At 45.5% G+C, this 16296-nt stretch overlaps 1 protein-coding gene across 1 annotated transcript in view; it reads right to left on the bottom strand.

Moving 5' to 3' along the window:
- The window catches only part of PPIL2 (peptidylprolyl isomerase like 2), a 61838-nt gene that overhangs the window by 32137 nt on the left and 13405 nt on the right, over window positions 1-16296 (bottom strand). Inside the window, exons 6-10 of the mRNA XM_033174586.1 lie at window positions 8346-8397; window positions 6935-7026; window positions 4022-4111; window positions 2030-2105; window positions 714-874 (exon numbers count right to left, since the gene is read on the bottom strand). Coding sequence (XP_033030477.1) covers window positions 714-874; window positions 2030-2105; window positions 4022-4111; window positions 6935-7026; window positions 8346-8397 — 471 coding nt within the window. The remainder of the gene's footprint in view (window positions 1-713; window positions 875-2029; window positions 2106-4021; window positions 4112-6934; window positions 7027-8345; window positions 8398-16296) is intronic.

Below are 16296 nucleotides of genomic sequence, written 5' to 3'. Positions count from 1 at the left end.
GGAAGGAGGAAGATTATGAAACCTCAGGATATATCCCTTAATTTATGGGTTTTCGGTGGCCGCCAAGCGTTAGGAATGAAGGTTGGGTCAGTGCTCATTTACTTAAAACAGGGATGGGAAGTCTGGGCCCACAAGGTGTTGTTGGATCTCAGCTCCCATCAGCCCTAGAGAGCGCGGTCAATGGTAAGTGATGATGGGACACAGGCTCCCCAACTCAGCCTTAAAGCAGAGCATAAGGTCACATCTGCACTACATCATAAAACTGAGCAGTCATAGCAAAGAATCTTGGGAACTGTAGTTTGTCAAGGGTGCCATTAAGAGGCTCCTATTCCCCACTTATAACTACAGTTGCTAATAGTTTAACAATCACTCTTCCCAGGGAACTCTGGGAACTGTAGTTCCCTGAGGGGAACGGGGGCCTCCTAACAACTCTCAGTGCCCTCAAGAAGCAGGGCTGGAGGATGCAGAGAAGGGACGGGAAGCCACAGCTTCTGACAAGCATAATGTACAGTTTGATGGCACAACTACCAACATAGAGGCCAAGGTCCCAGCCAATCAACAGCTATTGGGGAGAAGTGAATCTGCGGCTGATTAGCCGGGCTGCTTCCCTGCTGCTGATGCATCCAGCCTCTCTCTTTTATACTGAAGATGCCTCCTGGCTTCCCGCTAGCCATTCAGAAGTGGCCCTTTACAAATCAGCAAACGCCACGCACCGCATTCAGCTTATCGACTTTCTTCTTCTCTGGACCCCTCATTGTTGCAGCCAAAACTTCATCCCCTTTGAATTCTTTGTAAAGTTCCGACAGCGTCTCCCGCGTCTCGACATTTGCATTTTTCAGGTAGTAGGACGGGTCTGACCTTGCTTTTTCATCATCTGCAAAACAACATCAACAAGAAAGCGGTTTCTTAGCATTCACATTTTTGCTGGTGTTTCGTATCTGAATATGAAAAAAGGCAACACGTAGACCAATGTATAGGGCAAAATGTTTCTTGCAATGTCAAATAATATACAGCAAACTTTTATAATGTCAAATAATATGCAACGAAGACAGCATTCCGGGTAAGTACACTGTTTCGGTATGTCTTCTTCAGTTCATAACTTGATAAACAAACTTGTTGCGTGGAGTAGTGGTCATGGCCGTATGTAACAATCTCGTATCTGACAATCTCTGGCACCCACAGCAGGTGCCTTAAGGCCAGGGTAACAGAATGGCCTCCCTTAGTGAGGTGGCTCTGTCTGCCTCATTAAATTGCTCCCAAAAGTTAATAAGGAAGCAAGAAAGTCCACCTCACTAGGGATGCCATTCCATTACCCTGGCCTTAGACACCTGAGGTATGTGTTTTCAGGATCCACCCTACTCCTCTGACAGTAATTAGTTTCAACTATTTTCAAAACTGAATTTTAAATTGTTGTCACCTGCTCTGGGATCTGATGGTGAAGGATGGGTAACAAATTTAAACAATAATACGCCGCTACCAAGGAAGCCCTGTCATGGGTCACCTCTCCCTGCAACCAGGAGGCGCCATCAACAGGCCCTGCTGATTGTAGGGCCCAAGAGGGTTGATCTTTGGGAAAGTGGGGTGTTTTTATTTAGACACTTGGGTGTGAAGATTCTTGTGGCTGTGTACACCAGTACAATGGTACCTCGGTATTCGAATGGCTTGGCTCCCAAACAAATCAGCTCCCGAACGCTGCAAACCTGGAAGTGCTCTGGTTTGCGGACGTTTTTTTCGGAAGCTGAACGACCGACGTGGCTTCCGGTTGATATTTGGTATTCGAACAGTTTCAGGAGCTGAGCGGACTCCCGGAACGGATTAAGTTCAAGAACCAAGGTACCACTTTACTAACAGCTGGAACTGGGCCTGTTAGATCACTGGCCACCAGCACTGCACTTTCAGGACAAGTGACAATTAGCCCCACTGGGCTGTCCCACCACATTTTGATGTGACAATGGCTCAGTCTGCTTTCCATTGGCTGTGCTGCTTCGCTTCTTTTGTGGCCTCCAGGCCTCCTGACAACCATTCTTACCTGGATCGGTCACTTTCAAGTTGTTCTTCACATGGAAAAAGCCGGAGACATTAAATTTGTCCAAATTGGTTGGATCCTAAAAACAAAAAGGAAACACAATGCAAAAGTAAGTGAAGGCCAAGCCATCTTGAAACGTCAAGCCAGGAAGCTGATAATCCAACCATATTTATGCCACTGCGGGGGGAGGGTGTTGCATTTTCTCCAGTGACAGCTTTAAATGAAACTCTTCATGCCAGGGGGCTCTATTTGAGTGAGACGAAACTTGAAGTCAAAGGGGGGGGGTCCCAAAATGATTTGATGATTTTTCTAGAGGCATATATCTTAAGAGGGTAGTAAGGAGGACAGTGTGTGGTCTCAAGTCCCAAAGCAACGCTGGAAGAACTGTCTAATATGTCGATATGAATGCAAATGAGGAAAGTCAAGATGAATGCAGCATTGTGACTTTAGATAAGAAACCATCCAATATTCCATCACCACTAACTCACCAGAGAGCGCCAACTGCTCTGCCTCTCATTAAATAACATAATTATGTCTTTCATTCATCCCTGAAATTGTTTGCTTTCACTGGTGAATAAATCTTTAGTTTTACGGCTGGCAGTAAAACCAAAAGACATTTTCGAAGTCAAGCAGCGCAGGCCGGCACCCAACCGACAGCCCACTGGCTTCCTTTCTTTCCCCTTTCCGCACGCTTGTAAATTATTTCCCTTTGTTTTCTCCTTTAAGAGCTGGGCGGCAGCTGAAGAAAATGGATTTTCATTGCACAGAACACAGACGGTCATAGAAGCTGCATGCAAAAGATTATTCTGCAGCTTACTCTTTTCCAAATCACATCTTATTACTTCCACAGTTTTTGATAAGAGATGTAGAAGATCAGGAATGGTGGACCTCAGTTCCAGGGCCTGTATGTGCCCCCCCCCCCCCGACTCTTTATGTGGCCTTTGAAACTCTCCCTAGGCCACAACCCCTCCCCGGCCACACTCTTCACAGGCCTTGCTTCACACCCTCTTTGAGTGCTTTTGCCTTGACGGAATGTGCCGCAAACTCAGATTTTGCGTCTAGCTTGCCTAGGCAGTTAGTTAGTTAGTTAGTTAGTTAGTTAGCTAATTGTTGTTGGTCAATTAATTTATATACCACTTTTTTTTTGCCAAATCTGCTTCCAAGCAGTTCAGAACTATTAACATCAGTACATAATTAAAATACATAACAACAAATCCATTAGGGCAATCAAACATCCTTAACAGGTTGGCATCCATCTGTCTCGAAAGACAATGGTATTGCGCCTCAGGGGTGAAGTCAAACCACTGCGTTGGCAGCACCAAAGCGACCTCTGCGGGATGCAAGTCTGGGCAGTGTGTATGGGGGTCCTGGGCTGTCCAGAGGACAAGACCCCCCCCCCCACTCTCAGCCTTTCTGATCTGCACCAAAGGAAAGCAGAGCAATATGCTTGGCTGCAGGTGTTGCCGGAAGGAGGCATACAAGGTGCCATCCAAACATCTAAGGGCCCCCACTCTGGATTTGTGTAGGGTTTACTCCTTAGCCTTTTCTTCTCTCGAAGATATCCAGCAAGACAGCGGAGGTGTAGGATCAGAGCTTTCCTTTTCCTAGATGGGATACTTTCCCAGGTGGAGGAGCCCCATCTGCCCCTCACTTCACTCTACCACACATGCAGAAACGGCCTTCTGGACAGTTGGACCCACTATTGGTCCTGTCTGCTCAATCTGTCAGAGCCTGCCTTCCCATACAGAGGAAGTCTCACTGAGGGTTTGAGACTCATTGACTACTCTCACCTGGTTTAGCTGGCCAGTCAAAATCATTCCTTGAGTGTAGCAGCCGACAGCTTCTTGGAGCCACATGTGAGAGCTGAGTGCAGGGTGGGGACCAAAGGTGGGCAAACTACCCCCAAAGGATCATGATATCCCCCTCCCCTAATACCCCATACATCCCTTAATTAAACATCCTTAATTAATTAAAACAGTGATAATAGTATCTTACCTGTAGCGTGATAATATCTTGCCTAGTAAAGGGCTCGTCACTTAAGAGATCTTTGTAGGTTTTTGTTTTTATGTTCAGCTGTTCAACTGCCTTAAAAAAGTCAGATGCAGAAAAAGACATACAACGTCAGAAAATATGTCCCAAAAGCTCTATGCAATATTTTACCTTTTACAATCCTATAAGGCAAGAGCAGGGAACCTGTGGCCCTGAGGGTGTTGTTGGACTCCAACTCCCATCAGCTTCAGCCAGCAAGGCCGTTCAATGGACAGGGATTGTAGGAGTTATAGCCTAGCTATGAGCAGTTCTGCTGGATCAGGCCCGTGGCCCACCTAGTCCAGCATCCTGTTCTCACAGTGGCCAACCAGTTGCCTCCGGGAAGCCAACAAGCAGGACCTGAGCGCAGAAGCACTCTCCCATCCTCTGTTTTCTATCAACTGGGATTCAGAAGCACTACTGCCTCCGAGCAAGGAGAAGAAAAGTGTTTCTTTTGGTTCTTTTGGGTGCAGGGGAGAAATGAAAACACTAACTTCTAAAGTGCTGTGTTTTAGAGTTCAGTTAATCCATGCACTAAGAATACTATAACCACAAGCATTAAGAACGCTGTAGGCGCAGACCCAACTGCCAGGTTTTAACAATATTTTTGTAGGACTCAAAAACTCATGAACCTTAAGTGGATTACAGTGGAACCTCGGTTTTCGAATGTAATCCATTCCAGAAGACCATTCGACTGCCGAAACGTTCAAAACCCGAAAACTCATTATGGAAACCTCAATACAATAGGGAAAGTCAAAATGGAAGCCACGTAACACGTTCGGCTTCTGAAAATCGTTCGAAAACCAGAACAGGTCCTTCTGGGTTTTTGGCGTTCGAAAGCCAAAACGTTCAACTACGGAAGCGTTCGACAACCGATTCCTAGTCGCACGTTAGCCAAATGAAGGGAAGGGCCTACACATAGATGGGGAGCAGTACCACAAAAGTTTCCCCTGCCTCGGTCATTGCATGTGACACCAGTTCTGCCCCCAACTTCCATGCAATGAGCTGCATGCTGCAGAGGCCCCCAAGAAGCACTCATCACGATGCGCAGATCCCGTGTGGAGCCTGTAAGCCCTGGGCTACTCAAGAGTAGGCGGCCTTTTGCAGATGGAGGGCTACCACATGAAAGATGGAGTGTGCTCGTTTTCTGCCTCTCCAGAGGTTAGCACCCGAACCCATGGATTCAAATTTAAAGTAAGGCAATTCCGATGAAACATAACTTTCTGGAAGTAAGAGCTGTTCTACAGTGGAGTGGACTACAATGGAATGTGTTGGACTCTTCCTCATTGGAGGTTTCCAAACAGAGGTTGGATGGCCATCTGTCAGGGATTCCTCAGCATTGCAAGGGGCTGGACTAGATGACCCTTGGGGGTCCCTTTCCAACTCAAAATTCTATGGTTCTATGTCCGTGTGTCGAGTGTGAGGCCAGCAGTGTATGTTGATCATACCTGGTTGCATTCTCATTTCCTATTTCTTCCAATTGTGTAAACAGCTATCATTCTATACTGCTATTTTAATTGTTATCTGCCTCTTCCTTTCAGTGTGCTTATTTGGGTTAGGCCTTGGTTAGTGTTTTGGACGTCTTTAGCCACATCTGCTACCGTGTAATCTGGCTTCTTTCGCCTGAGGCTCCAGAAGCAGAGCGTGGTACTTTAGATTTTCTCTTTGGGATCTTGGGGACACCCAGAGCACAGCTTGAGATCTCCTGGCTCAAGCTGGGTGGACAACTGCCCTACCTAATAGGGATGGTTTTATACCCTGGGTGTTGGCACCATCTGAACCACAGAGAACCAAGGACTTGGATTTTGGGCGAGGTTTTCTTGACAGCATGAATCGGGAGTGAGAAGTGCTTTGGACTGCAAAGCACCTTTATGATCGGATGATATCAAGGAGAGGTGCTCTGACATCAAGGATAAGCATGACGAAGGAGCAACACACCATTCCGAGTCGTGGCTGGAATATTGCTAGGTGATGCCGCTGGGTATTTTTTAAGCCTGGGTATTCTTTGCATCCATTGTGCTCTGGAATGTGCACTGTTCCGTTTTCAGAATCAACACAGAGCATTTAAACAAAAGGGGTCAAGAGGTGACTGCGTAGCAAGAATTCGCGTCAAAGGAGCAGAAATCTCAGCACCCAAAAGCTCCCGACAGGAAAAAGGGCAGCTGCAAGCAGACGTACAAGTGCTTGTCATTTATAGCTTATCGTGGTTTTGAATAAGTAACAGGTACATATGCAAGCACGGCAGAACCAAAGCATGATTCAAATTTTTTTAACCAAGCAGAAAGGATTTAAGGGTAATGTTCAATTAACATTTATTATTCAAAAGTGGCTTGTTTGCATTTAAACCACCCTTTGTCTCCCTCCCAGTGTACTTCAGCAAGCTGCTACTGCCCAACTTCCCCACCCCTCTGTAACCCCTAGACACATATCCCAGGGCCTTTTTGTGGTCCTCCCCCCATGAGATGCTTCTGGGGGCAGCAGAACTGTCTGCTGCTGGGAATACCCTTTTTACGTGGAGCCAGCTGTAGAGCAGGTGTGAGGAACCTTTGGGCCTCCAGATGCCGAACTACAACTCCCATCATCCCTGGCCTTTGGCCATGCTTGCTTGGGTTGATGGGAGTTGTAGCTCAGCAACATCTAGAGGGCCCAAGGCTCCTCACCCCTGCTCTACAGCTGGCTCTGTGTAAAAGCATGCGAGATGCAACCTGCTTCAGGAGGCTCCACAGAGTTAAGGAGAGGGGTGGGTGGGGAGAGAAGGTTGTATACTGCCCTGCAATATTTTATAAGAAAGCATGATTAAATATACAAACAAACCAAGGATCCAGACACCAATATTTTCTAACAGGGTAAATTCATAACCTGGTTCAGTAGAGAACTCACCTCATAAGCAAACACGTTTCCAGTTGTCTTGATAGCCACTATGTGAGAATTATTGGTGAACACAGTGAAGAGAACCGGGCAGTGGTATTTACCTGATTTGGAGAAGGAAGAGGGTTCAGAAACAAGCGGCAATTATTACATGCATTGTGCAATGTGCAGCAGATGCTACAAGAAACTTTCTGAAGAATATACAGAATTATATACGCGTGTTTGTACAGATATTGTCAGGGGCTGGACTGAGAAGGAATGGTGGGGACCGTCCCTCCTGAACCTTCCCGAGATCAGGAGGACAGTATTGATTTCCAACAGTGGTTTGCAGAAGGTCATAGTTCAGATGCTGCAGAGGGGAGAAGCTGGGAAATATTGGGAGAGGAACAACAGGAAGAAGCAGCACCAGGGGAGAGATAGCTAACACTCAGTGTCCTTGGAAAGCATTCCTGACCACCCCCCTCCCAGGACCAGGCAGGCACTGAGAGCAGTAGAACAGAAAGCTCAGAGGCAGAAAGCTCAGATCAGCCAACACAGGGATGATGTAGAATAGGAGAGACAGAGAGGGGTGGGACTTTACTCGGAGCAATGCCATTATCTAAGAGAGACTGCATTTCTCTATCTCTCTGTGTGAATACTGAATAAAGTACTTGGTAAGAACTCTTCATGTTTATCTGCTTCTTGGCTGCCACCGTGGGAGGGATCGGATTCCCCAAAGCCTGACAGATATATAGATATAGATACATAGATGCAGATATATAAGAACACCTCCCAGCAGAAGTGGCCGATGGCTAACAAATACAACGGTTGCTCCTCCATGCCTTTCTTCCTCAGAACAACCGTGTGAGGCCGAGAGTTACTGGCTTTATGGGTAAATGGAGATCTGAACTCAGGTGTCTCTGGTCCTAGTCTGGGAATCTAACCACTACACTGCACTGGCTCATCACACAGCATTCCAAAAATTTATGGCCTTTTCAAGTGCAACAGCTGCAACCTAATGGTACGTGTGCACCACAAACTGAAATACATTCACATATCAATCTATGTTCTTCTGCATGTTCTTGGGAGTGGTCTAACAATCTTCTGCATGTTCTTGGGAGTGGTCTAACAATCAATCTCTATCACTAGGGAATTCTGGGAACTGCAGTTCTTCTGTGGGGGGAATAGGAGGGTCCCCTAACAACTCTCAGCACACTGGACAAACTACACCTCCCATGATTCTTTGCGGGAAGTCATGACTGTTTAAAGTGCATAAGCAGATGGGGCCTATGCAAAAGAGAGAGAGAGAGAGTCAACTTCAGATTGCATCTGGGCAATGGTCTGTGTCACTCTGCATTCTGTGCAGCATCTATTCACATTTCCAGCTCCTTTAAATAGAAGGGGGAGGGGGAAGCTTTCAAAAGACTCAAGAGTGCCGACTCACCATTGCTGTTTTTAGCAAAGTTCAGTTTGATGAGAGATTTGGCCTCCAGCTTCTGCAGGGGGTAAACAAACATAGCGGTTAATCATTGTCCCTGGCACTGACCCCAAAGAGAAACGAAGAAAGTAACCATGGCATTAAGTGACTCAGAGCGCAGCACAGATGCTCTCGCCACCACACAGATACAGAGAGAAAACCATCCGCCCAAGATGTGCTGCTGAATTGAACGGGCATCCTGGACATGACACCATCCACACAATTACATGGTATATTTTTATTTATTTATTTATTAGTTTCTTTAAAGTAAACAGGAAACAGCCCTCTCCAAATCCACATCAGGCCTCTGCAAGGCAATTTTTTTATTTTCTGTACCCAGCATAGCTGCAGTGCACCTTTTACTTGGGTTCAATATTGAAGTTGCAGGTGGCACCAACAGCACCCCTGCCACCAATGAAAATAGCAAATGGGGGCAAGTGTTCAAAATTCGAAACACACAAGGCACATTTTGCTACTGGCGCTGGGTCCAACTGCAACTATGTGGAGATTTCTGGGCGCCAGGTTAGCAGCCACAGTTAAAAAACCTCTGCCTTAGTCCATAGATAATACCAGTTCCATTTCCTGTGTTTCTCTTTCTTGCATACCGAGATGAGTGAACTGTTGTGAGAGCAAACTACAATCAAGCAAAAGGAGTTGAGATCATAGAATCATAGAATTGTAGCATTGAAAGGGACCCTGAGGGTCACCCTGGCGAACAGACATTCCACTGTGGCGACCATAGCCTAGAATTAAGATGCCATTTGACACCCAGCTTATATATCTGAGTTTCAAACACTGAATTGGGGGCGGGGCGGGGCGTAAAACTTCATTGAGACCTCAGAGAGGCAAATCACACCAGGAAACCAATGAAAATGAGGTCCTCAATACCTATTAGGTTCATTCAGCATCCAAAAAACCAAAGTGCTGCACCAACAAGTACAAAATAACCCCTCTACAGCACCACAAATCCAACTCAATGGTGTAACGTTGGAAAATGTTGGTCACTTCTCCTACCTGGGCAGTTATCTTTCCACAAGGGCCAACACTGATGCCAAAATCCAGCATCGCCTGAGCTCTGCAAGTGCGGCTTTCTCCCGATTGAAGTGCAGAGTGTTTGAGGACCGGGAGATTTGCAGGGAAACCAAAATGCTTGTTTACAAAGCTATTGTACTACCAACCTTAGTATATGCTTGTGAAACATGGACCACTTATAAACACCATCTCCAACTCCTCGAAAGATTCCATCAATGTTGTCTCCGAAAATTTTTACACATCACTTGGGAAGACAGGCAAACCAATATCAGTGTACTGGAGGAAGCAAAGATCACCAGTGTCGAAGCAATGATTCTTCAACATCAACTTTGTTGGACTGGTCATGTTGTGCGGATGCCTGACGATCGTCTTCCAAAGCAACTACTCTATTCCAAACTTAAAAATGGAAAGCGTAATGCTGGTGGTCAACAAAAGAGGTTTAAAGACTGCCTCAAGGCAAATCTTAAAAAATGTAGTATAAACACTGTCAACTGGGAAACACTGGCCTGCGAGTACTCCAGTTGGTGTCATGGGCTTTGAGTACTCCAACCAAAGGTGTCATGGGCTTTGAAAACACTTGAACTCGGGACACAAGGGAGAAGCGTGCTAAGAGGAAGGCACGCTTGACAAATCCACACCATGATCAACTCCCACATGGAAACCAATGTCCTTAGTGTGTAAGGGCGTGTGGATTCAGAATTAGCCTCTACAGTCACTTACAGACTCATTGTTAAAACCGTGTTTATGGAAGACAATCTTACTCGGCTACGAGTGATCGCCAAAGAAGAAGAAAAAGAAATGGGAGGTATTTGCTTTATGAACAAAACCCGATTGTCCCCCTCTTAAAAGAGCAAACCCAAACAAAGTCGTGTTGGGTGTGTGTTTTTGTTATTGGTTTTTACTTTGATATGTATTTTTGTGTTTTTATGTTGTAAACCACCATGAGATCCTCAGACAGAGGATTAGTATAGAAATTTAATAAAGAATAAAGAAGAAGAAGAAAAGGGACGACACTTTCTTCAAAGAAAATGCTTTTTAAAAGAAAAATTATTGCATGGGCATGGCGAGGAATATGTGCTGGTCTTGGGTTAGGGTACTGTTTAGGGAGGGTTGATGCAAGGGGGATTGTTGCTGTTACCGATAATTTTTTGTATCTTTATTTTTATTTCTTGCTATGATTTATGTGGAAACTGTTCAATTTGGTTGTGTACTTTTTGATGTGTTTTATTTATTGTTTCTGACTACTGTGGTTATATTTGTTAACTATGTAATTTGTTTCATGCTGTAAGCCACCTTGAGCATGGTTTTAGCTATGGAAAGGCGGCATACAAATAAAATGATGTATGTACCGTATATACCCGAGTATAAGCCGACCCAAATATAAACCGAGACACCTCATTTTCCTACAAAAACCTGGGAAAGCTTATTGACTCAAGTATAAGCCGATTCACCTTTGCCGCTGTGGAGGAGGAGGAGGAACGAGCAGCCCGAAAGCAGCCCTTTGGGCTGCTCCTTCCTCTTCCTCCTTTGCCAAGTTTGCATTTAGGCGAGCAGTTCAGGAATGGAACAAGCTGCCTAGGGAGAGTAAAGAACAGCCGTTCTTGTACACTTCTTAAGGAATGGTTGACTGGGGAGAGCGGGTGGCGGCACGAGCAGAGAGAAAGGGCTTCTTTCTCGCCGCCCCCACCGCCCGCCTCACTCGAGTATAAGCCGAGGGCAGCTTTTTCAGCACAAAAAATGTGCTGAAAAACTAGGCTTATACTCAAGTATATACGGTATGTACAGTATTTTCCGGCGTATAAGACAACTGGGCGTTTAAGACGACCCCCAACTTTTCCAGTTAAAATAAAGAGTTTGAGATATACTCAAACGCAGATTCTCCACCTGGCGTATAAGATGACCCCCGACTTTTGAGAAGATTTTCCTGGATTAAAAAGTAGTCTTATATGCCAGAATATACAGTATGTATGCATTTTCACTTTAAAAATGCATGCTGTTGATCAGTGGCACAGCATTTGCTTTGCACGCAGAAGGTCTCAGGTTCAATTCCTGGCTACCTCCAGAGAGAGCTGAGAAAGTTCTCTAAAACCCTGGAGAGTCATTGCCAGTCAGTGCTGAGCTGGATGGACCAACAGGCTGACTCAGTAAAAAGCAGTGTTAGAAACTGGAATAGGAATGCTAAGAGCCATGTGGCTCCTGGGACATAGGTTGTGGGTGCCAAAACAAAATGTCTATGTACGCACCTTCTTTTTCCTTTCCCTTTTTTTCTTTTTGCTGCCCCACTACCAGACCAGGCAGCCCAGCAGCAAAAAATTTAAAAAATGCTGCCGGGACAATCAGGGTGTCTGCAGGGTAGTGCAACAACAAAAGATTTGTCTTTTGCTACCCCACCAAACACCTGATTCACCCAGCAGTGTGGCAGTAAAAAAAAAAAGGTGCATATTTTGCTGCCACTGTGCCTGGCAGACCAGCTGACTGCAGCCAGGCAGGAAGAGATGCTAGGTGTCAAGCGTGGCTCCATCCATTCACAAAAGGCTGGCTGCCAGTCGCAAAATGTGCTCGGCACCTGGCTAATTTTGAATGCTGATAAAAAGCAGCATTCCTGTTTGGGAAGGGTCATGGCTCAGTCAAAGAACAGCAGAAGATTCCAGGTTCAACCACTGACATTTCCAGATAGGGCTGCGAAAGACTCCCTGCCTGAAACCTTGGAGGCCTGGTCTCAGGCAACATGGGCAACAGTGAACTTGTTGGACCAATGGCCTGACTTAGCATAAGACAGTTCCATATGTTCCTATGCTAAATTGAATGTAGGACATTCACATCTAGCTTGGTCCTATATCAACTCTGTTATTAAGTGCAATAGGTACTTCCCAACTTCTGGAGGACAGGCATAGAGCTACTACAAAGAGCCTTTTCAGTGGTGGCACCTCTGCTATGGAACCTCCTTCCTTTAACAGTTCAGTTGGCATCAAATCAGATGTCCTTTAGGTACCCAGTTAAAATGATCTTGATTACATGGTCTTTATTTTTAGACTGCACAATGAGGACACTTCTTCAATGGATATAAACACACCAGACCAAGACAAAAGCACCAAACAGTTAGGAAGCATGCATCTCCAACCTTCCCCTTTGCACTTTAAATGATTAAGGCTAGCATATCAGTAAAAACTGAATGTAAGCGGTTCCATACAAGATGGAACACACCCAGTTCCAATATTTGACAGTACAAGAACAAGCTTTTAACCTTCTTTCTCTTTTAATTCTATTAACGTCTTATGTAACGGATGGGAAATGTGTTTTGGCCAGAGCGCCACATTCTCTCACTTGAGGGATCATCTGGGGGCCGCATTCCATTGGTGGGTAACGCCAGAGGCAAAAGATGCGACTCTCACCTTTGCACGGTAGGCTGCGTTCCAAAATTCATCCATTCAGAGGATGCTCTACACACACATGCATACACTTTTCCATCCAGGCAAGCAAGAAGCATTATCTGAGGTCAAGGACACATTCCAAAACAGCCAAAAGTACTCAAGGAGGACATGGAGCAAGAGGCTGGTGAGGGGTGCAGCTTGTGAGAGTCCCAAGGGCCAGGAAAAGTCCTGGAGGGCCACATTTGATTGCCCATCACTACTTCACATAACAATCTTAGAAAACAGTTTTATATTTTACTTCTCCATTTATTTCAGGGGAGAGTATCAGAACTCCTCCACCGTCATCAAACACTTTCCCTTCCTTTTTCATTTCTTTTTTGGGGGCTTTCAGATTTCCATTAAAACCAAAGCAGAGTCTTAATCGCTAGCCGAAGATAAATGGGAAGAACCCCCAGAGTGAAACTTTCCTTTCCAGCTTGCTGCGGCCCAAATTAAAAGGACTTTGCACGAAAAGCAGAGCAGGGCAACCCTCGCAGCAAAGGCATTCGTATGAGAGCCAGCCAAGCTGATTGAAAGTGACAACTCCAAAAAGGATTTCCGCTGGAAGGTTATAGAGGGAGCTAGTTATTACTGCAATTAGTCTTATTAATTTAACCACTGAAACTCTGACTGTTAAAAGTGGTATAAAAGTGCTTTAAATGTGACCTACCACTCCGAAATACGCAGTTCCACAGCTGTTGAGGCCCAGCTCCGAGGGTCTTCTGCTGGTTCCCTCACTGCGAGAAGTGAAGCTACAGGGAACCAGCCTTCTCGGAATTGGCGCCCTCCCATCAGATGTCAAGGAGATAAATAGCTACGCAACTTTTAGGAGACACCTGAAGGCAGCCCTGTATAAGGAAGTTTCTAATGTTTAACGTTTTATTATGTTTTTATATGTGTTGGAAGCCGCCCAGAGGGGCTGGGTCAACTCAGCTAGTTGAGCCAGATATAAATAATATTTTATTTATTTATTATTAGATAATTATTTAGGGATGGTTTCTCAGGGTGAAGGTCTACTAGTACCACTCCCTAACAGAGGTAGCAGGTAGCTGGCCAGGGATTTTAAAGGCAGTGCAACAGCTAGGTGAAAAAATGCACTGAACATAGGAATGGTTGCTTTGAAGTGTAGCTATTAACAGCACACTCAGATTCAGGCTTTGGCATTTGAAGAGCTGTATTCTATCAGCTGGCGATGAGCTAGCTCATAGGATCCTTCTTTCAGCATGGCCTAGAGCAGGGGTAGGCAACCTAAGGCCGTGGGCCGGATGCGGCCCAATCGCTTCCCCAATCCGGCCCGCGGACGTTCCGGGAATCAGCGTGTTTTTACATGAGTAGAATGTGTCCTTTTATTTAAAATGCACCTCTGGGTTATTTGTGGGGCCTGCCTGGTGTTTTTACATGAGTAGAATGTGTGCTTTTATTTAAAATGCATCTCTGGGTTATTTGTGGGGCACAGGAATTTGTTCACATTTTTTTTCAAAATATAGTCTGGCCCACCACATGGTCTGAGGGATGGTGGACTGGCCCATGGCTGAAAAAGGTTGCTGACCCCTGGCCTAGAGGTTGTCAATTAGAGGGAGTTCTTTGGGTGTCCCCCCCCCAATACTGTACACCAGTGTCAGCCAGTAAATTAAGTCCCATTGATTTGCAATGGTGGCATTCAATGAGAAAGGTCATAGCTCAGTAGCAGAGCATCTGCTTTGCATGCAGAAGGTCCCAGATTCAATCCCTGGCATCTCCAGGTAGGGCTTGAAGAGAAACCCCATGTGAAATCCAGGAGGGCTGCTGCCAGTCAGTGTAGACAATAGTAAGGTGGATGGACCAGTAATCTGAGGCTGGTTCCTACCTTCCTAATGTGACAGAGGTCAGAGTCTCACCACTGCAACCTTGGTAGTCTGTGAGGGAGAATAAAATATTGAGACTCTTCCATGGGTAAAAGGGGCTCTAGGTGAGAGAAGTCAGCCTAGAGACAAGCGAAGAAGATTCATGGTGGTCTCTAGCATTAACACCTGTGAACTCTAGGATCAAGAGTTGTCCTAAAGGTGAAGGACACCTTTGCCATAAGGAATAAGGGTTGCTGGGAAGGTGTTTGTTTGTTTGTTATTGGATTTTTTTTTAATCAAAAGGCACAGAATACTGTAAAGTACAAACAATATTCAAACCAGAATGAAGTCTTGCCTGGAGATCTTGAGGGGATTAACTTGAACTATTCCCAAATCAATAGTCAACTCTGAGGACCAAGTAAAATTTCTGCTGGTGGACGCTGACCCACGGATTTCCCACGTGGTAGCGGTCTGTGTGGTGAGGGCTATGAAAACTAGGGGAGGGTTCACGGATGATGTAGTGAGGACCCTCCCATCGCTCTCCTAACCTGTTGTTGTATTCTCTTTCCTGTATGGTGGGGGGATTTGGGTTTTGTCTCCTTTGCTGGGACAGCGCGGCAGGAATTTTAACTTATTTTAATAATTTTATTGTTTATCTTTTTAATAATGTTATATGGTATTTTGTGTAAAGGCATGGACCTCACAAATTTAATAAACTTGAACTTGAACTAGTCAGATGTTGGATGAAGGAGGAGGAGCTTGCTCAGTGTTCCTGCTTTCCATCTCCAACAGGGGAGATGGAAAGCAATTAGGTCATGTTGAACCCAAACGATTCTAAAGCTCTGGGAGCCAGCATATAATCAACAGATTGTTCTAAGCCCAGAAAAGTAATGAAAAGATTGCAAAGAGGTTCTTGCAGTAAACAGCGATGATTCAGACAAGAACTTCCTTGCAACAGTGCGGTCCATATGGACTCATGCTACTCCCACACTATCCTGTGACTTGGAGCAATCTGTAAAAAAAAAAAAAAAATGCAGCGTAATTTGTTGTAAGCAGCATGGATAATACAGCTGCCGGTAAAGCTGCAGGGGCATTGCGGCCTGTGGAAGCCAGCCAAAGAAATGCAAAGGTTTACAAAGCCTGACGGTCCAGGAAGTGCGTGAGAATATTAGTGAAACAATGCTGCCCAGTGATCATTTCCGTCTTTTTCCAGGAAATGGAAGGCAAGCCAATCATGCATGAAGCTGTCAGCACCGCTTCATGTTGCAGAATCCGGGTTATCATGACGCAGAATTTAAATTAATGTGCACAGACCCAGTTTGACATGCGGTTTTTCTTTTTTTAAATTATTTCTCAATAGGTTTACCACACCATTTATTTAGATAAAACGGAAATCAACATCACGGCACATCATACGGCTGATGCTTGGGGTATGGATGCTGCCTTTTGTTCACCCTCTCCCCCCCCCCCCAAAAAAAAACACCAGCCAAGAGTCTTTTGGCAAGGCAGCCTCCTTTCGGGCAATTAGGAGCAAGCCTCTGCACTGAGCTCTCTCTCTCTCTTCCCGTCTGCCAGCTGACACGGCTCACCCCTCCCAGGACTGAGGAGGGCAGCCTCTCCCGCCCCTCCTGGCTGCCGCCATCACACAAAAGC

Source organism: Lacerta agilis, chromosome 17 (assembly GCF_009819535.1).
Source record: "Lacerta agilis isolate rLacAgi1 chromosome 17, rLacAgi1.pri, whole genome shotgun sequence".
NCBI lineage: Eukaryota > Metazoa > Chordata > Lepidosauria > Squamata > Lacertidae > Lacerta > Lacerta agilis.
Note: the sequence above shows the minus strand (reverse complement) of the source record. Positions and strands in the feature narration are given on the sequence as shown.